This window comes from Chiloscyllium punctatum, chromosome 8, assembly GCF_047496795.1.
Source record: "Chiloscyllium punctatum isolate Juve2018m chromosome 8, sChiPun1.3, whole genome shotgun sequence".
In the NCBI taxonomy this organism is placed as follows: domain Eukaryota; kingdom Metazoa; phylum Chordata; class Chondrichthyes; order Orectolobiformes; family Hemiscylliidae; genus Chiloscyllium; species Chiloscyllium punctatum.
This window is the reverse complement of record NC_092746.1, coordinates 15,424,592-15,446,809: the sequence shown is the minus strand read 5'-3', so window position 1 is coordinate 15,446,809 and position 22,218 is coordinate 15,424,592. Positions and strand designations below refer to the sequence as shown.

The 22,218-nt window shown below is 39.7% G+C and overlaps 1 protein-coding gene across 5 annotated transcripts in view; it reads right to left on the bottom strand.

Annotated features, from left to right (window-relative positions):
* LOC140480385 (triple functional domain protein) overlaps positions 1–22,218 on the bottom strand; it is a 588,738-nt gene that overhangs the window by 242,788 nt on the left and 323,732 nt on the right. For all 5 annotated transcript variants that reach the window (XM_072575178.1, XM_072575177.1, XM_072575174.1 and 2 more), the window contains exons 18-24: positions 20,262–20,411; positions 18,571–18,685; positions 9,777–9,892; positions 3,309–3,431; positions 2,535–2,723; positions 2,318–2,433; positions 211–277 (exon numbers count right to left, since the gene is read on the bottom strand). In XM_072575178.1, the coding sequence (XP_072431279.1) occupies positions 211–277; positions 2,318–2,433; positions 2,535–2,723; positions 3,309–3,431; positions 9,777–9,892; positions 18,571–18,685; positions 20,262–20,411 (876 nt within the window). The remainder of the gene's footprint in view (positions 1–210; positions 278–2,317; positions 2,434–2,534; positions 2,724–3,308; positions 3,432–9,776; positions 9,893–18,570; positions 18,686–20,261; positions 20,412–22,218) is intronic.

The following is a 22,218-nucleotide window of genomic DNA, read 5'->3' as shown; positions in this document are numbered from 1 at the left end:
ACTGATGCTCTAAACATGAAACATGATAATAAGCCTATGCTTAAACTTCACAATCTTATTCAAGATTTTTTTTAACATTCAGCCTCTTCATAAAAATCATTAAATATTCCCTTTATTCAATATGTGACTTAGACAACCAAGTTTGCAGGATTTCTGCAACATAATTTCTATCCGTATTCCCCATAAGTAATTATGAGAAGAGCAACTTACTTCTAAACACTCTCGAAGATCTCGTACGTAAGCTTTCTCAGTTTGGATTAGTTCAGCCATAATAAATCTGAGGACAAAGCAATAGATTACTTTGCGAGAATTAATAATTATTTATATTTTTCAACTCATTCCCAATTCTGACCTATCTACACAGACTTAGAGAAAACAAACCTGTATTAAGGCATTTAATAATCTTAGGAGTTCAAAAAGAAGAAAACACAACATAATTTGAACATTATTAGTGACAATTATACATGCCAGTTGTGTCATATTTTCTAGTGAGTTTTCTACTGTGAGTCTAGTGGTTTCTCACAGTACCTCACCAAACCCCTCATATTCGGCCTAACCCGCCCCCACAATTCAGCCAATTGGAGTCTCAAGATGTTCCCAGGACAACCTGCCACTTAGGCAGTTATCCACCAAGAAACCTGCTTCACTTGTTCCCATGCCATCTTTAAACGTCCATTGTGCACCTGTACAAGGGTTGGCAAATCTGCCATTGCCCCTCACCACACCATAACAGGACATTTTTAGGTAGCATTCCTCTTAGACAGAGAGAAAAAAAAGGAGGCGTTGAGTGGTCTAGCTGGCTCGAAAGTAAATAAATTTCTAGGGCCAGATGAAATGTATTCTAGGTTGTTGAGTTGGGCAAGGGAGAAAACAGCAGGGTGCTTGCACAAATTTTCAAGTCTTTTCTGGCCATAGGAGAGGTGTCAGAGGACTGGAGGACAGCCAGAGTACACTTGAAAATTTGAACATCCCTGAACACTACGGGCAATATAGCACAGCCAATTCAAAGGCAGATACAATAGCGACATTTATAGGGCTTTTAGATAAGCACATGAATAAGCAAGGAATGGAGGGATATGGACCATGAACAAGCCGAAGGGACTAGTTTAACTTGGCGTCATGTTTGGTACATCACGAGCCCATGCTGTATTGTTTTATGTTCTTGATGGAGGGATTAATGACTATCGGCAAAGATTTAAGGTAAGGTTTGGAGGTGATGCGAGGAAAAGCTTTTTCACCAAGGTAGGAAGTTGGAACTCACTGCCTATAAAGATGCGAGAGGCAGAAACCCTCGTTACATTTAAGTAGTATGTAGATGTGCACTAGTGACGCCAAGTCATGCAAGGCTACAAGCTATGCTGGAAAAATCAGATTAGAATACTTATGTGGTTGTTTTTGACCAGCATGGATCACATGAGCTGAAGGGCCTTTTTCTGTGCAGTAGATCTCAATGACTCTTTTAAGTCATTGCCATTAACTTCTGCATTACTGAGATGACAATGTAAGCTTTGCAAGCACCAATGGCATGAGATGCAGCCTGGTTCAATCCAATAGCTAGGTGCCTGGCCATGAGCAAAAATTGGCCTTGCAGCAGCCTTTCAATGCCAGTTGCTAGTACACCACATGATGCATGCCTGCGGTTCGTAGTATCCAGCAAGTAGATTAGAGAGGTGCCATGAGGAACCTGCAGTGTAGACAAATCTTGGATGCCAATGTATGTGAACGGAGGGGTGTGTTCAGCTCTGCCCATGGTTGATGCCCGGAGACAATGTTTGGTGCTGAGCAACATGAAAGCTCTCTACAGTAAACAGTGAGCTGAATTTGCTGGGCATCTGCTCTAACTTGCATGTCGAGAAGTCTCAACATTAATTTGTTTGGCATGATTGGTAAGATAGGAAGATGAATATTAATGAGGTGAGTTGTGTTATTAATCAAACATTTATCAAGCAATAATTCACATTAATTAGCAACCATCTAGTGCTAAACGAGAAACCTGCTGCATCACAAGTGCATAAAAGATGTAAGTTCCTTGTAAAGCAAGACAGGCCTTGCAAGACATCTTGTGCAATTCTGCCACAAATCTTGCCATAGCCCAGGTCATACAGACTTCTAAAAGAGTCCATCCATAATTTCATCCTTATGGAATATTCGTTACATGGACAAAAAATAATTCATGGTGATTTCCAGCTTGATCAATATTTACATGTCCATACCCCGATAATAGATCGATATGGATGTAAAAAAAGTACCTATAACTTAATTTTCTTATATCAGAACTAGAAACCTCAGTCACCAATTGAAAGAAATCAAAACATACTCTTTCCGACGAGCCGATTTACGTCTTTCTTCATTAAGCTCATGTGCAGCATCACGGAGTTTCACCTCTGAACCAGGAGCACTGGCAGGGATGATGTCCAATTGCAGGTCTTTGCTCTGCATTGGAAAATGGAGTAAACAATGTATAAATTCTCAATTCATGTGAGAATAGAACTGGAAATAGAAGAACACAATATCTAGTTGCTTTGATATCTCACCCCTTTGGAGTCTGAAATTCCAAGTGCTTTTTCTAATGCTACACGATATTTCTCCATGCGAAGGGAGAAATCCCGATATCGCTTATCTACTGCTGTGACCCAGTTTTTGATTTCCACAGCGTGCGAGTGTCCTTTTTCACAAAAGCCATCAGCCAGCTGTATCAATAGTTTCACACGATCTTTGGTTTGCTGTACAGAAGGACAAACCAAACTCAAGATGCAGGTATTGATATTTTATTGATAAAAATAGCTTTGACTATTCTAATATAAAGATTAAGGTTATCTTTAATCAGACATTAAAATATTGTCATCATGTGCTGAGCTAAAAGTACTAATTTCAGACATTTAAAAATAAAGCCAAAGTGGACGTAATTTTTGAACACAACAACAACAACATGAACACAACAACAACAGGCATAATTGTTCTCTATCATGCTGTCCATCTTAGTTTCCAAATGCTCAAAATCTTCAAACTATTAAATTAACTCAGACATTCAAAGATGTAAATTTCTTCCTCATCTACAATGATGCCTATATGGAACCTTAGCAATCAAGAATTTCAATACATTCTTCAAGACAAATTAAACATCAAAACTCAACCTACAATATTAACCTGCGTTTGGGTCATGATCCTGCTCTACCTCTTCTCCTATCCTGAGTTCAGCAGAAAAATGGTAACATTGCTTAAAATACTATAGCACCATTCAGACTTTGCTTCATGTATGGACTGACTTTACATGACTATTTTTTTCAAACCCAACACATCTTGCTCACCTTTGCAGTAATTTGGAACTCTTCATGTTCTTTTAAAAGCTCCTGAGTATGTGGGATGCTGGAGCCTGTGGATGTATGGGTGGAAAGATAGAACTCGCCAGTATCATGGATCCACTCCAGAGCCTAAAACAATTGAAAGGTACTGTATCATAAGCAGGGGCATTCACAGAAGCAGAATTACATGCATTAATATGAAGATCAATGTCCACTAACACTTCTTAATGGCTGGATTAAAACCTTTAAACTTTACACCTGCAGCACAGGCCTCTCAGACATACTTCTATTGTATCTACACATTCTCAGTGATAACATTAAAATATATAATGAAAAATTATAGTATTTAACTTATTAAAAAGTAAAATTCACTCCATTGAGAGAGATTTTGTGAAACACGAGTTTGATAGTTTTAAGTATTACCACTAAAAATAAAATATCATATATGTCAAAAATCTGTAATAAGAAGAGAAAATGCTAAAAATACTGAGCAACATGTGAAGGAAGAAGCAGAGTAAATATTTGATCAGAATTAGGAAAAAAATTAGAGATGCAGGCGGAGGAGAGAGAGAGGTTTTGAGTACAGGTTGGTTGGGACAAGAAAAAAGGTTAGCGTTTAAAATAGGTGATACTGTTACTGATTGTGCTAGGCAAAAATGGTGGAAGTGGTATTCCCATTTTCGTTGGGAGTAGGAATGGCCTCAGGTCACTTCTTGCACAGCACCATTTTATAGTAGAAGCTGGCCAGTCAAAGCATCAACTGCTTCCACTGAACTGGGATTTCGGCATCCTACTCAGTCTACTCCTGTGTGAAGACCCTGGACTGTGAATATTATACCTGCTGGAGAAAGTCTGCATTTTGTGGGTTTACGTGGATAGCCAGGAAACAGTGTGCGTGCGTGTGCGCGCATGTGTGATGTGTGTGGGTGGGGGAACTCTGATATGATTCTGGGACATGTTGGTTACAGAATCTGGTTTTCTTTGTCTATAAATTGCATAAACATACTAAAACCGTAAAACTATCAAACACATCAAGAATGGTCAAGAAGTCCAAACTTTCCACAAAGCATCAAATTGTGTTTTTGTGAATGACTTTTTTTTTCCCCGATGGAGTGTGCACAATAACATAGAATTTTAATGAGTATAGCTTAGACTCCACTTAGACAGGAGAAAGTAAGTGCGTTGACAGGAGGTGAAAATGGAAAGGATGGATCTATGGGTTGCTAAAGGAAGCATGGAGAACTTAGGTATGTGTAGGGAGGTTTAAGGTCTATGGAGAAAGTCAGGACTGCAGATGCTGGAGATCAAAGTCAAGAGTGTGGCGCTGGAAAAGCACAGCAGGTCAGGCAGTATCTGAGGAAAAGAATCGACGTTTCAGACATAAACCCTTAGGCATGTGGGCAAGGAGGCTGAGAGACAAATGGGTGGGGGGAGGTGGCTGAGAATGTGATAGGTAGATGAAGGTGGGGAGGTGGTGATAGGTTTATGACCATCAATGGGGGATGTGAAGAGGACACAAGGTGGCATGGGTGGGGCAAGAGGAAATGAGAGGGGGTAAGCTGAGAGAGTTGGAGAAACACTTCATATTTCACTTTTTAATTTCAAGTTTTGGGCATCATGCTGTAAGCCCAGACAGATTTCCTGCCCAGCCTGCAATGGCAACTGGCATTCTCCTCCGCTCTTCTCAAATCACCAGGCTAGAACCTGCACCTTCCAAACCAAACCCCTAGTACAGACCATGGGGAGATGGTAACATAGTGGTAACTCAGCTAACACTAAGCTCTGAGAAACAATGGGTTCAAATTCAATTAATATATCTGGAATGTAAAGCTCTTCTTAGTAATAGCGATCATGAAACTATCAGATTGTTGTAAAAGCTCATCTGGTTTACAAATGTCCTTTAGAGAAGGTATCTGTTGTCCCTACCAAAAGCAGACCCAAAGCAATTTGTTCAACTCTTAACTGCTCCAAGAAATGGTCTGAAAAACCACTCAATTCAAGAAAACTTGTTAATAGCCAGGTTTGTGGAGCCAAGAATTTTCTTGTTTCTGCTCACAGTCTAAGGATATGGAGTACACCATTAAGCTCTGAGATGAAGAGAAATCTTTTCATACAGAGAGCGTGGTGAGCCTGTGGAATTCACTGCCATAGAAAGTGGTGGAAGGGAAAACATTTAAAGTTCTTAGGGTTAAAGAGAACAAAGGATATGAGGAGGAAGTGGGAACAGGGAATTGAGCTGGATGATCAACAATGATCATACTATGATTCAGAGATGCCGGTGTTGGACTGGGGTGTACAAAGTTAAATATCACACAACACCAGGTTATAATCCAACAGGTTTAATTGGAAGCACTAGCTTTCGGAGTGACGCTCCTTCATCAGGTGATCATACTAGGCAGACTAGGGTCGAACAGCCTAATAGCCAACACCTGTTCCTTTTATTTAATGTTTCTACGTAACCCAGGAATTGGTAAGTTGAGGTCTTAGACCTAGAGGGTCGAAGCAACAAGAAAAATAACAAAGCAACAAAAGGTGTGCATAGATCCTGCATGCAACTAAAAGGTGTGCTGGTGTTTGAAGTAAAAATAAGAGTAAAGCCGAAAAGTACAAAGGAAACAAAATGGAAATACAAAGTTTATGATCAAAAATTGTTAAATTCAGGGTAGAGTCTGGAATCTGCCAGGTGCCTTGCTGAAAGTTGAGGTGCTGTTACTCGAGTTTACATTTAGCTTCACTGCAATGGAACAACAAGCTGAGGGCAGAGATGTCAGTCTGAAAACAAGGCACAGAATTAGACCAAGGCCAGCTGAGGCTCAAGGATATACTTGTGATTCGAACAGAGGTGTTCATCAATTTGTGCTCATCAACCTTATCATCCAATTTGTGTTTGGTCTTCCAAATGTACAGGAGACCATGTTGTCAGCATCAAATATATTATACTGATTTGAAAGTAATAAATGTATATCATTGAAAGCAAAATACTGCAAACATTCTGAAGAAGAGCTATAGCTGATACAAAATGTAAACTCTGTGGATAGTTCAATTAGGGAAGGGGCCATATCAGACCTTGTTTTGGGGCATGAGCCAGGCCAGGTGATCACATTTCAGTGGAGGAGCATTTTGGGAACAACAATATCAGAATTCTGTAAGTTTTAAGTTAGTCATATATAAGGATAAGACTGGTCCTTGGGTGACAATGCTAAAACGGTGGAAGGCTAATGATAACAGTATTAGACAGGAACTGGAAAATTCAATTGGAGGCAGTTGTTTGAGGGTGAATCCACATCTGACATTTAGGAGTCTTTAAAAGGCCAGGTGATTCAGAGTTCAGGACCAGCATGTTTCTGTGAGGATATAAGGTAAGGATGGCAGGATTCAGGAACCTTACATGACAAGACATATTGAAAATTTAGTCATAAAGAGAAAGGAAGCTTATGTAAGATTTAGAAACTGAAATCAATGAAGGCCCTTGAAGAGTATGAAGGAAGCAGAAAAGAACTTAAACAAGAAATCAGGACAGCTATAAGGGTCCATGAAATGTTATTTTATTCTTAATTTTAAACCAAGAAAACATTTTATATCTATATTAGGAACAACAGGCTAAATAGGCAAAGCATAGGTCCACTAAGGGCAAAGTAGAAATTTTTTGCGAGGAGCCGGAGATAGTGAGTGAAGTCCTCAATGAATATTTCGCATTGGTATTCAACAAGGAGAAGGGCATGGATGATGGTAAAATTAGGGAAGGGTATGTAGGTATTCTGGGGCATGTCAATATTAAAAAGGAAGTGGCATTGGAAGTCTTGAAAACATTAAAATAGGTAAGTCCACACATACTGATGGATTCTGAAGGAAGTAAAGGAAGAGATTGTTGGGGCCTTGACAGAGATCTTTTTATCCTCTTTAGTCACAGGTGAGGTCCCTGAAGACTGGAGAATTCCTGCATCAGAAATCAGGAAATTACAGGCCAGTGAGCCTTACTTTCAGTGGCAGAGAAGTTATTGCAGAAAGTGCTTAGGGACAGGATTTACTCACATTTGGAGAGCAATAGATTTATTAGAGATACTCAGTGTGCCTTTATGCAGTGGAGGTCTTGTCTCATAAACTTGATTGAGTTTTTTGAGGAAATGGCAAAGAAAGTTGATGAGAATAGGGCAGTAGATGTTATCTGCATGGACTTTACTAAAGTATTTGCCAGGTCCTTCATGGTAGGCTGTACCAGATGATTCAGTCACAGGATCCATGGCAAGTTGGATACAAAATTGGCTTGGTCCTAGAAGATAAAGGGGTAATTGTGGACAGATGTTTTTCTGACTAATAGTCTTTGACAGGTGGTGTTTTGCAAGGATCAGTGCTGAGATCTCTTTTGTTTGTAATATACATATATAAATGATTTCAAGAAACTATAGGTGGCCTGATTAGTAAGTTTGCGGACGACCCAGAAATTGATGGAGTTGTGGATCATGTAGAAGGTTATCAACAGATAGAGAAGGTTATAGACAAGTTTGAAAGTTAGGCGCAGAAATAGCAAATAGAGTTTAATCTGGACAAGCATGGGGTGATGCACTTTTAGAGGTCAAATGCAAGAAGAAAGTTTACAGGAAATGGCAGGACCCTTTGGAGCATTAATGTTTAGAGGGATCTTGTGGTTCAATCTTTGGCTCCTTGTAAGTGACAACAAAAGTGATAAGGTGGTAAAGAAGGTTTACAGCAAACGTGACTTCATTGGTCAGAACACTTGAGTATAAAAGTTGGCAAGTCATTTTGCAGCTGTATGACTTTAGTTGGGCTACATTTCCAGTATTGTGTGTAGTTCTGCTTGCCACACTATAGGTAGGATATGAAGGTTTTGCAGACAGTGTGAAAGAGATTTACCAGGATGTTACCTGGATTAGAGTGTATGAACTTTTATAAAGAGAGCTTGGACAAACTTGGATTGTTTTGATGGAGCATCAGAGGGTGAGGCACGACCTGACAGAAGTATATAAAATATAAAATGATGAGAGGCATGGAAGGGTGGACAGTCAGATATGTCAAAAACTAGGTGGCATAGATTTAAGGTGAGAAGGTGCAAATTTAAAGGAAACATACGAGGTAATTTTTTTTTCATAAAGATGCCTGGAACACATTGTCAGGGGAGATGGTAGAAGTACATACGTTAGCAAAAGTTAAGAGCCATTTAGATGAAACATGAACAGGCAGGGAATACAGGGTTACAGACTACGTGCAGGCAGATGGGATTAGTTTAGAATGGCATCATGGTCATCACATACATGGCGGGATGAAGGCCTGTTCCTATGCTGTACTGTTCTTTCTTCTATTTCCCTGTACAAATGCTGGCAGATCTGCTGAGTTCCTCTAACATTTTCTGCTTTTATTGGATGTAAATCGCTACTTCAACTGGAAAGAGGGTCTGAAATCCTTGACAGTGACAGCAACAGAGATTAAAGGTGTCGTGTGTTTACATGGAAGGGATGTTGAGGCTGTGCAGGGAGTGAACCAGGGTATTGCACAGAAAATAATCCCTCTTGAACGCTTACAGAGGATCATAAGATGCATTTGCTGCTAACTCGCAAAGCTACCTCAACATTTCCTCACATTCTATAGTATAAGGATTCCAATCAATTCTTAGTTCCTCCATTTTTATCACATCAGTTCCAAGGGCGGCACGGTGGCACAGTGGTTAGCACTGCTGCCTCACAGCGCCTGAGACCCGGGTTCAATTCCCGCCTCAGGCGACTGACTGTGTGGAGTTTGCACGTTCTCCCCGTGTTTGCGTGGGTTTCCTCCGGGTGCTCCGGTTTCCTCCCACACTCCAAAGATGTGCAGGCCTGGTGAATTGGCCATGCTAAATTGCCCATAGTGTTAGGTAAGGGGTAAATGTAGATGTAGGGGTATGGGTGGGTTACGCTTCGGCGGGGCGGTGTGGACTTGTTGGGCCGAAGGGCCTGTTTCCACACTGTAAGTAATCTAATCTAATCTAATCTAATCCAGTGACAATATGCCATATCAATGTTTGAGAAATTATATTTTTATCTCAAGTGAGTAGTTACTTCCCACCTCCCACAATAGTGGTCCTCAACCATGTTTGTCACATTTCCTGTATTTCTGCTGTCATCCTTTCCCTTCTCTACCAGAATTATAATAGGATTTCCTTTTCCTCACCTTCCATCCCAACAGCCTCTCTAATCAGCTACTGTTGGGATGATGTCACCACCAAATTCATCTTTCCCTTCCCTTCTCTTTCAGCTTTCCAATGGGACTCTAACCTCTTGTGATACTTGGACCACTTCTAAACAAAATTATGGGAAATACATAAGTTATGAGTTTGATCGAGTGATGAAACCAATCCTAATGTTTCAAGTTTGAGTCCACTCTTTATTTTCTCTCATTTAGCCAAGTGAAAAAATAACTCTGTTAATTATTTATTTGAGAAAATAATACACACATGCATGGTCAAGCGAGTACTTTTCTTACCTGTTTAGCACTCCTCTCAAAGACCACGTACTGCTGGCATTGGTCCAGTCGCTTCTTTCTCATGGTCCAAAAATGCAATACTCGGTTCTCCCTTTGTAGTAACTCATTAAGAATGTCTGTAACATGTGAAGATTGTACCATGTTAATGTACAGAAAGTCTACATGACAGAAATGTATTTGAATGAGGAAAAAGAAAGATGCAAGAGTTAAAGAACTGACAGAGGATGTGATAGTCTTTAGGAGTGAATTACAGATTCACAGGAATGACAATGACTTGCATTCGTAAAGCGCTTAACAAAAAAATTTTGAATACTTCAAAGAGGGATAGTCAAAATATCAAGCAAAAGAAGCACATTGTAAAGAGAGTGCTAAAGGAGATGATGATGGAGCTACTTAGAAAATGAATCTCAGAACAGTAGGTTAATGTAGCTGAAAGCATGCCCATCAACAATAATCCAAAGTGATGGAAGAAAGATAGAAAAGTGGCCAGAATCAGAGACATACAAAGTTCAAGAGTAAAGTTGAATGACTGGAGAAATTCACAAGAGACAAAAGAATAAGACCAGAAGAGTAAGCAAAGTTGATCTCTTGCTCCTGACCTCAATGTGAAGTAAACTGTAAGGGAAGGTTGTGAATTCGAGTTATTAAAATTTTCCAGAAGATATAGATGTTGTCCCTAGGAAAGAATAACCACTCACCAACCCACTTCAAAAAGGCCAATTAAGATGTAAAAGTACAATTAAAAGAAATCTACACCAAGGATGTCTGACAAAAAGGAATGCATTATGTAAGAATTCATTAAAGCAAATGGAAAATGCAAAGAGAGCCTGAGAAATAAACACAACTAAAGATGTTCAGTCATATTACCGAAAGGTACAGAACTTTGATGATCAGAACAATCAAAACAGTTTGAGAAACTAAAATAGCTAAAGTGTAAATGAAGATATAATAGAACATAGTTCTGACTTGTTATTCTGCAGTAACTCTAAGTACAATATTATAGAGATTTCTGAAGACAGAATAATCGTTTCTTGACAATTATAGGTGACGTATGACATGCAAAGCTTGTGACCAGATTATAAACATCTGAGACTACTGTATTCAGGGAGGAAATTAGGATGGGGAGAGGGGGAGTAATGTTGTGATTGAGAATTGAAAACACTAACTACCAATGAGTTTCTGCAGGCATTATAAGTATCCTAAGTAGCATCTAGCAGTAACAAGAATGAAAAATGCAATTCCTAAGAAATAAATTCAGACAGTTTTGGCTAAATATACATACGAAAACCTTCCAATTAAGCTGAATTAGAAACTAACCAAAAGAATAAAATAAATATTTGTCAAAGGTGCAACATCAAATTGTGGATGCAAGTGTTCATTGAGATTCCATAAATTTCAGTCATTGCTCCTGTTAATTGTCCTATCAAATTAATTGGTGTCCAAACTAATCAGAAACATTAACAAATCAAACTGCACAGATATTATATTTGCTGTTGACAGAAAAAAGGAAAAATAAAAGAAACAGTGGATACATCTAAGCCAGCATTGTATGTAATTTGAAAACAAGGATGTTCCCATGTACCTTCAACCCATGTTCATTCGGGAGACAGAGGTTCAGAATTAGAAGGTGCTGCCAAAGACAACATGGTGACATGCTGCAGTGAATCTTCTAAACAAAATAGTGGATTCAATAGTGATATTATACAATAGTACTGGAGAGAGTGAATACTTAGGTTATTGAGTGAGGCACTGGTCAAGCATACAGCTCTGGGTTTGACAGTGTGGACTTTGTTGAGTGTGGTCACAGCTATACCCATCTAAGCAAGTGGTGAATATTCCATCATATTACTAGTTATCATCTTTCAAGTGGCAAAAAGAAGCCATTTGTAGTTGAATATCAACACTTCTGACAGCCACCAACTTGGGCTAGTCGAGTTTCTGATCAAATGGTGACCCTCAGGATGTTGATAGCGAGGAAATCGTTAATGGTAATGCCATTCAATATCAATCAGAGACCATTAGATTCCCTCTTGTTGGAGCTGGATTTTGTGAAATGTTTTGATTGCCACTTATTAGTATAGCCTGATTGTCGTCAGGTTTTGTCGCATACAGGCATGGAACCTTTTATTAGCTCACATTGTACATCAAATAGAATCCTGTTTAACTATCAGCAAATCACCTTATGACATACGGAGGCTCATTGACAAAGCAGCTGAAAATAACGAGGCCAAAGTATGCCACCTAGAGGAATTTTCACAGCAAGGACCTGGAACTGGGTTAGTCACTTGCAAGAACCACATTCATCTTCCTTTGTGCCAGATACGACATCACTCCTGACTCTCAATGTTATAAATTTTATTAGGATTCCTTGGCATCATACCTGGTTGAATGCTATCCTGATGTCAAGGCAACTTCATAACACTACTGCATTCCAGATCCTTTGTCCATGATTGGATATAAAGAGCTATGAAACTGAGTACAGAGGAACCTTGATTATCCGGCATTAGATTATCCAAATATCAGATTATCTGGCAAGATTGCAAGGTCCCAGTGCTCGGCTAAACTATGTTATCTAATGTTCGATTATCCAGAATTCAACTAACCGGACGAAATACTGCCTGCCCATGTCCTTCGGATAATCGAGGTTCCTCTGTAGTTCTGTCAAAGCTGAAACGGAGTGTCAATGTGCAGTTTATTTTCAAATGTTGCTTTATAGTGTTATTGATAATTCTTTGCAATACATTGCTGGTGACTGAAAGAAGATGTGGAAAATGGTCAGGTTGCATTTGTCATTGTTTTTGTATACAGGATTTATTGAGGCAATTTTCCACGTTGTCAGGTAAATTCAACTTTTTAGTTTTAGTAGAACAGTGTGGCTCAATTTATGGCACATCTTAGTTTGATTTCTAATTTTAACTACAATATACACTATTTCACTTATTTGTATCGGAAAATACAGCAAACGAAGAGATTTGTAAAATGTTTTGGGGTGAACTTATAAACTAAGTATGCCTAGGCAAATTCTAAATTTTGTCACTAATGACAAAATCGAAAGGATACCCAGTGAAGATTAGCAGAGATTATCTCTCTAGTTTTACAAGATTATTTAACAAGAGAATTCGTAAATCAAAGTTCAGGAGAATTAATGTTAGAGACCAACAGATAAAAGAGTCAGTGACAGTGGACACAGCATGCCTGATGGGAACAATGCAACAGTCACAGACAATACTGTCACAGACACAAGCATGTGTATGAAGGGGAATAGTGAGAGCAAAAAGAGAGTGGGTGACCCTGAGGAAAATCAGATATGCTCTCTTGTTTTCACTGACTCTTGCACTGAGGGAAAATGTGAGAATCAGACAGTGAAAAGATGAGTCTGAGGAGAAATCAGTGCAAGTGAAAGAACATAGCTGAGGGGAAACAATGTCATTGACAAACAAGCCGAAGGTGAAATAGTGCAAACGTCAGTGAGAACAATGCTGAGGGAAAACAATGCACAAGTCTGCAGAGGCAAAAATTGGTGATGGAGTGTCAAATATAAAAATTAGTGGGAATGGAGAGCGCAAGCCTGAGGAGAAATAGTGCGAGGGTCAGTTAGATCTGAAAGTGCAGCTAAAGGCAAACAGCGTTATAAACAGGGAAAACGGAGAAAGTAAGAGGGTAAGAGGGATCAGTAGATTTCACACAATCAAGAGGAGAGATCATATCCATAGTGAGACACAGCCCAGGTGAATATATAGTTCAGAGAATTTGGAGGCAGTGTGTAAATAACACTGGCAAATCTTTATTTTCTTGCTCCATTTTAAAAATTTGAAATTTAGTAGTCTAGTGAAAAATAGTTGACTCAGCTGACTGAGGGACAGTGAGTACTGCAGATGCTGGAGATTAGAGTCAAGAGTGTGGTGCTAGAAAAGCACAGCAGGTCAGGTAGCATCCGAGGAGCAGGATGCTGCCTGACCTGCTGTGCTTTTTCAGCACCACACTCTTGACTGAGGCAGTGTTAGCAGTCAATTATCTCAAACCTGAATAGGGCCTTAAGAGGTGATAATTACTACTGAAGCTTAACTAGTGTGAGTCAGCTCAAGCTCATTTCAGCTTCAAAAGATGCGAATCTCAAGATTTAAAGAAAGCTATCTTTGATGGTATGAGACACACATCGACTAGGATAAGCTTGCCAAGGAATTGATAGTGGATAGGCAATGGCAAGCACTTATAGAACAATTGGAGTGACTTTAACAAGTGTACAGCCTTGTCTGGTATAAGAGTAAAACAGGGAATGCAGCTCAACCATGGCTAACAAAAGAAATAAGAGATTGCATTAAAGCCAAAGAGGAAGCATATAATTGGCCAGAAAAAGCAGCGAGCCTGAGTACTGAGAGAAACTTCAAGTTCATGCAGAAGGGGAAAATAGAATAGGAGGGTAAACTTGCAGAAAACATAACAACTGACTGTAAAAGCTTCTACAGATATATGAAAGAGAAAAAGACTAATGAAAACTGGAAATGCTCGGGGTCAGAAGGTCAAGCAGGAAGGAAGAATTAAAGGAAATACTTATTTAGTCAGGAAATAGTATTGAGGAAATTGATGGGATTAAAACCTAAAAGGCCCCAAGGACCTGATACTCTGCATCCCAGAATACTTAAGGAAGTGCCCCTAGAAATAGTGGAAACATTGGTTGATCATTTTTCAGCATTCTATAGACTTGGGAAGAGTTCCAATGGACTAGTGGGTAACTAATGTTAGCCTGCTGGTTGAAAAAGGAGGGAGAGAAAATGGGGAATGATAGGCCAGTAAGCCTGTGGCCAGTGGTGAGGAAAATGGTCAATTATTAAGGACATAATAACTGAGCATTTGGAAAGTGGTGACAGATTTGGTCCAAGTCAGCATGGATTCACCAAAGGGAAATCACAGAGTCATAGAGATGGACAGGACAGAAACAAACCCTTCAGTCCAACTTGTCTATGCCAACTGGATATCATAAATTAAACTAGTACCATCTGCTAGCACTTGGCCCATATTCTTCTGAACCCTTCCTACTCATATACCCATTCAGATGCCTTTTAAATGTTGCAATTGTACCAGCCTCCACCACTTCCTCTGGCAGCTCATTCCATACATGCCTCTGTGTGAAACAGTTGCCCCTTAGGTTCTTTTTAAATCTTTCTCCTCTCACCTTAAACCTATGTTCCCCAGCTCTTGACTCCCTCACCCCAGGGAAAAGACCTTGTCTATTTACGCTATATATGCTCATGATTTTATAAACCACTAAAAGATCATGACTCAGCCTCCAAAGCTCCAAGGAAAATAGCCTCAGCCTTTTAACCTCTCTCTATAACTTGAACCCTCCAACCCTGGCAACATCCTTGTAAATCTTTTCTGAACTCTTTCAAGTTTCATAACATCCTTCCGACAGCAGGGAGACCAAAATTGCACACAATATTCAAAAAGTGGTCTAACCGACATCTTGTCCAGTCTCAACATGACCTGCCAACACCTATATTCAACATTCCAATCGATAAAGGAAAGCATACCAAATGCCTTCTTCACTATCCTACCAATCTGCAACTCCACTTTCAAGGAGCTATGAACCTGCGCTCCAAGGTCTCTTTGGTCAGCAACAGTCCTCAGGACCTTGCCATTAAGTGTATAAGTCCTACCATGATTTGCCTTTCCAAAATGATGCACCTCACATTTATCTAAATTAAACTGCATCTGCCACTCCTCAGCGCATTGATCAAAATCCTGTTGATCAAAATCAGTCTGATCAAAATCCTGTTGTACTCTGAGGTAACCTTCTTCGCTGTCCACTACACTATGTTCACATTCAAATCATTTATATAAATGATGAAAAGCAGTGGACCCAGCACTGATCCTTGTGGCACACCACTGGTTACAGGCCTCCAGTCTGAAAAGCAACTCTCCACCATCACCCTCTGTCTTCTACCTTCCAGGAGGTTCTGTATTCAAATGGTTAGTTCTTCCTGTATTCCATGTGATCTGACCTTACTAAACAGTCTACCATGAGGAACCTTATTGAACACCTTACTGAAGTCCATATAGATCATGTGCACCGCTTTGCCCCCATTAATCCTCTTTGTTGCTTCTTCAAAAAACTCAATCAGGTTAGTGAGATACTATTTCCCAAGCACAAAGCCATGTTGACTATCCCTAACCAGTCTTTGCCTTTCCAAATACGTGTAAATCCTGTCCCTCAGGAACCCCTCTAAGAATTTGTCCAAAACTGATGTCAGGTTCATTGGTCTATAGTTCCCTGGCTTTTCCACAGTAGCACGTTAGCCAACCTCCAGTCTTCCAGCAACTCACCTGTGACAATTGACGATACAAATATCTCAGCAAAGGGAATAGCAATCATGTCCCTAGCTTCCGAGAGAGTTCTCGGGTACACCTGATCAGGTCCTAGGGATTTATCCATCTTTATGTCTTTTATGACATCCAACACTTGATCTTCTGTAATACGGACATTTTTGAAGATGTCACCATGTATTTCACCACATTTTATACCTTCCATGTCCATCTCCATAGTAAACATTGATGCAAAATACTCGTTTATTATTTCCCCCATCTCCTGCAATTCCACACATAAGCTGCTTTGCTGATCTTTGAGGGGTCCTATTCTCTCCCTAGTTACCTTCTTGTCCTTAATGTATTTATAAAATCCCATTGGATTTTCCTGAATCCTATTTTTCAAAGCTATGTCCCCTTTTTGCCCTCCTCATTTCCCTCTTAAATATACTCCTACTGCTTTTGTACACTTCTAAGGATTCACTCAATAGCTGCTGTCTATGCTTGATATATGCTTCCTTCTTTTTCTTAACCAGAATCTCAATTTCTCTCATTATCCAGCAATCCCTACAACTAAAAGCCTTTCCTTTCACCATAACAGGAATATACTGTCTCTGGATTCTCATTATCTCATTTTTGAAGATTTCTCACCTTTCACCTGCGAACATGTGCCCCCAATCAACTTTTGAAGGTTCTTGCCTAATACTGTCAAAATTGGCCTTCCTCCAATTTAAATCTTCAACTTTTAGTTCCGGTCTCTCCTTTTCTATCACTATTGATCGACTAATAGAATAATGGTCGCTGGCCTCAAGTGCCCCTGCCACCCACAGACACTTCAGTCACCTGCTCTGCCTTATTTCCTAAGAGTTGATCAAGTTTTGCACCTTCTCTAGTACATACATCCACATATTGAATCAATTTTTTTTTGTACACACTTAACAAATTCCTCTCCATTTGAACCTATGGCAGTCCTAGTCTATGTTTGGAAAGTTAAAATCCCCTACCATAACCACCCTATTATTCTTACAGATAACTGATATCTCTTTACAAATTTGTCTCTCAATTTCCCTCTGATGATTGGTGGTCCTACAGTACAATCTCAATAAGGTAATCATCCCTTTTTTTATTTCTCAGTTCCACCCAAATAACTTCCCTACACATATTCCCAGGAATATCCTCCCTCAGTACAGCTGTAACGTTATTCCTTATCAAAAACATCATCCTCCCATCTCTCTTGCCTCCCTTTTCTATCCTTCCTATAGCATTTGTATTCTGGAACATTAAGCTGCCCATTCTGTCCAGCCCTGAGCCACATCTCTGTAATTGCTATGGTATCCCGTTCCATGTTCCTAACTATGCCCTGAGTTCAGCTGCCTTCCCTGTTAGGCCTCTTGCATTGAAGTAAATGCAGTTTAATTTATCAGCCCTACTTTGTTCTCTGCATTGATCCTGCCTGCTTTGACTGTTTGACTTGCTGCTTTTTCCAACCCTACCAGTCTCAGATTGATCTCTTTCCTCAGTATCTTCCTGGGTTGCACCTCCCCATCTTTCCAGTTTAAATCCTCCTGAGTAGCTCTAGCGTTGTTTTGACCTTTATTTTCCCCAAAGTTCCAAAATAATGTAACAGCTGATAAAACAGTAATTACTGCTCCTAGAATTCAAGGAAATTAGCTTCAACACTTAAAAACCTCCAAAAGGGAGTAGCTCTTATAGTCACAATTTTTTCCTGTCCTCAATTTTGGATTACCCAGAATCATGCTTGACAAATCTCCTGGAATTTTTAAGCTTGTGGCCAATTGAGTGGACAAGGATGATTCATACAATCCTAGAATCCCTACACGATGGGAGCCAGCCATTTGGCCCGTCGAGTCCAAACCAACCATCCAAACAGCATCCTACCCAAATGCACCCAGCTGTCTACACTAACTTATCCCTGTAACCCTGCACTTACCATGGGGAATTCATCTAACCTACACATCCCTAGACACTATGGACAATTTTGCACGGCCAAACCCCATTTCTGGATTGTGGGAGGAACCCCACACAGACATGGGGAGAATGTGCAAACTCTAAACAGACAGTAGCTCAAGGCTGGAATTGAAGCCAGGCCCCTGATGCTGTGAGGTAGCAGTGATAACTCTTGAACCACCATGCCGCCCCACGGTGTAAGTGTACTAGTAACAGATGTCATAGATTTTAAAAATCCAGGGAGAGAATTGGGAACTTATCGTTGGCAGAATCTGGAATATTTTTCCTAAACAGTTGGTGGAAGCTAATGCTACAAATAATTTAAAAAGGGGAGTTGAGAGACAGTTACTTATGGATGAGAAAATCACGCGGTCATCAACAGGTAAAGACGGTAAGGGACTGAGCAAAATAGCTCTACCTCATAGTAGAGGAACAATAGATCAAATGGCCACCTTTTAGGATGTAAGCGTCTGTGGTTCTATGATAAAGGTCTAGTTTTGATCTGCAGGAAAGGCGGTCTTACTTTTCACTTGCTGCTCGGGTGCTTTGACGTGACTCATCATTCCTGGCATGTTGACGCTGTTTCTATGGAGATACTTCAGGAAAACATCAGCATTCCTCCTTGCTAAAGTACAGGCCTTTAAGAAAAGGTTAACTCAAATTCAGTAAAAAATACATTAAATTTAGCTTAAATTTTTCGCACAAGCCGAATTTCACTCTTGTCCATGTATGAAAATATCTAAGCACTTATACTGATTCATGCACACATGATATTTGATTACTAATGGTTAAATATTGCAAACCATTACAAAAAAAACCACAGAAGAGGAGCAGCCTCAAGGCACATGGAGTTATTTATTAAAGCTCCTGACATATAGATCTGTATTCAACTGTCAATAAATAAAAATGGTACAAAGCAGCAGACATGGGCATTGAGCAGGAACTTTGACCAATACAACATAAACTGTAATATGTAGCTACTTCCAATATGCTAATAGCAAAAGTCCATTTTTGTGACGCAGCTCACTGTCGTCTTTTATGAAAGCCTGCCTCCTCACCTTTCTCCACCCTTGATGTGAACTGGTGTCCCTCAATCTGCATACTGTATATCCAATTGTTTTTTTAATAGAGGGAGATTCTTACGGTTCTTATGGCTAAATATATCATTTTACCAGTTGTTAGTATTCTTTGCTTATCTGCATCTAAATTCAGAAAGTAGTGCTCAGCTACCTGTGCAATAGCAATGTTATTGGGAGCTGTTGTAAACAGTGTGGCCTTAATTAGTTGTATTTGGGCTTGCCAACCTGTACTGGAGGAATCTGATGTAAATGTTCATGTCAACCTTTTGTAATTTTAGATTTGAGTTATGATTAGGGTCACAGCAGCATTTTGCTATTGTTTCTGAACAGTGCCTCTAATGTTCTTTTCATCACTTAAGGTAAGCATGTGGTTTCTCTAATCCCTTGATATAGAATTATGTTTGATGAACCAGTAGTCATAGTGATGTAATTTTTTTAAAAATTGTAACGCAAAATGAACCCGGGTCTCCGGCGCTGTGAGGCAGCAGTGCTAACCACTGTGCCACCGTGCCGCCCACTTCCCGCCTCAGGCGACTAACTGTGTGGAGTTTGCACATTCTCCCCGTGTCTGCGTGGGTTTCCTCCGGGTGCTCCGGTTTCCTCCCACAGTCCAAAGATGTGCAGGTCAGGTGAATTGGCCATGCTAAATTGCCTGTAGTGTTAGGTAAGGGGTTGATGTAGATGTATGGGTGGGTACGCTTCGGCGGGGCGGTGTGGACTTGTTGGGACGAAGGGCCTGTTTCCACACTTAAGTAATCTAATCTAAAAAAATGGCTCAATTCCATTTAGTCGTATTAGCTCCATGAAAACATTTAATTTATGTGTTATGCGCAATAAGGGGAATTTAGCACAAAAAGCAATTTTTAAATTACTCTATCAACTCAGAACCATCCTGGAACTTCTTGGCGCAAGTCAATCTAAAATTATAACAATTTCTTCCCTTCCTAATCGCTCATTTCTAGAATTTTGAAATGCCCATTTGAGAATGAAACTCCCTTGTATTAAATAACGTATCTGTTATCTTTGCCGTGTTTATTTCTGAATTTAGAGCTGCTGGCAGAATCAGACATCTTCATTTGGTGAATGCCAGAATGAAATGACTAATAATGAACAAATAGATGCTATTTTCACTTACTTTGAGAAAGGCTTCCTTTTGTTCAAGATGTTTACTGATCATGGGTGTTACATGATCACATTCTGAGTTTGGACCGAGCTTATCAAGACCTCCACACCAATCTTCTTCTCGTTTGTACTCCTGTTCCAGACTCTCCAGAACACTGCAGACCTACACACAGAATCCAAATTAACAGTCATTATAGTCATAGAGTTGAACAGTACAGAAAGAGATCCTTTGGTTCAATTTGCCCATGCCGACCAAACATCCAAAACCGACTTAGTCCTAGCTGCCAGCATTTGGTCTATATCCATCTGAACCTTTCCCATTCATGTATCCATCCAGATGCCTTTTAAATGCTGTATTTGCACCTGCTTCCACCACTTCCTCTGGCACCTTGTTCCAAACAAGTACCACCCTGTGTGTGTAAAAGCTGCCTCTCAGGTCCTTTTTAAACCTTTATTCCTCTCACCTTAAATCTATGCTGTCTAGTTTTGGACTCCCATAACCTGGGAATAAGACCTTGGCTATTCACCCTATAAACCTCTACCAAGGTTACACCTCAGCCTCTAACTCTCCAGGGAGAAAAGGCCCAGTCTATTAATTCAATTAAAATCTTGCATGGCAACAATATGAAATTACTGCGCCTGGATTACTGACCTGTGAAAAATGCAAGGCATTTTATGGCAAATTATGTATCTAACTTGCTAGTGCATCTTACTAAAAATATATATTAAGAATACATTTGAGTATTGAAGCTATTATTTTGCCTTCACATTAAACAAAAACGAATACATAATTTCATGTTGACCACAGGTGAAATTCTTGCCCTAAAGTTAATATTTAATGAAGAGCATCAGGAGTGCAAAGTAAGACTTAATAGTTCATGTCAGGTCATCTATTATAACAATCCTGTGATGTTTGAGCTCTGAAGTTAAATGATCAGGACATTCTCAGCATTGAATCGGAAGACGCAATCCTGTCAAGTTCTTATTCAAGTTTCCCAAGCCCAAACGGGTACAGAATTGTATCACACCTCCATACTGTCAGCCCAAGGCTAACAAATCAGCATACCAAATCAGTTTATTTCGTCACCACAATATCAGTAAGAAAAGAAACCAGAAATGCATTAGGTGTGCCAAGATTCCAATTATGCTCCTAAACTCGATGATTGTTCTGCTACATCTGGTTTCCTATTTACTATATTAAGGAGATTAGCTCAGTGTTTCATTCGACACTTAAAGAGCTATAATACAATAAGAAATAAACATTTCAGGAAAAGAGGGCAGAGCTTAAAGGTAAACATTGTTGATGAAAAAGATGACAGAAAAAATAATATCAATAATTCTTAGGAGAAAATTCTATGCCAGCAAATAGAAAAATAAGAACTCTTAAATTTGGATCAACTTTAGGCTTGGAATGTTTCCGTCTGATTCTCACTGACCTGAAACATTAGGCAAAATCTTATCATGCTTCCAAGTTTGGCAAGTCGTGAGTACTTTTTTTAAAAAATAAATTAGCATTTTATGCATACTCATTAAAACACATGCTTGCCAGATTAAATTTCATCTGTGATTATGTTAGCAGCCACAAAGAAATACATGCTTTCAGATTAATGTCTGGAAGGAAAAGTACTCTTCCTGGAAGATTTCAGGTGAACAGAAGTTCCTTTTGCCATTTTCAGAACTTTACTGGACCAAGGAAGAGAAAGCTGAAATGTTACATTGAGCTGCTTGTGGAAAGGAAACAGCGACAGTTGTCAAGGGAGGTCAGGGCATAGCTCCCAGAAAAGAATGATGACAACAGTCAAGGGAGATTGGAGCATGACTGCCCATGGATGGAAAGGTGGCAGCCATTTGGGAAAGGTGGCAGCCATTTGCAAAAGGCAGGGATGGCTGACTATAGAACAGAGGTTGGGTTGCAGTGGCCCTAATAAGAGTGACAGAAGGGACAGAGCAATCTGGACAATTGAGGGGAG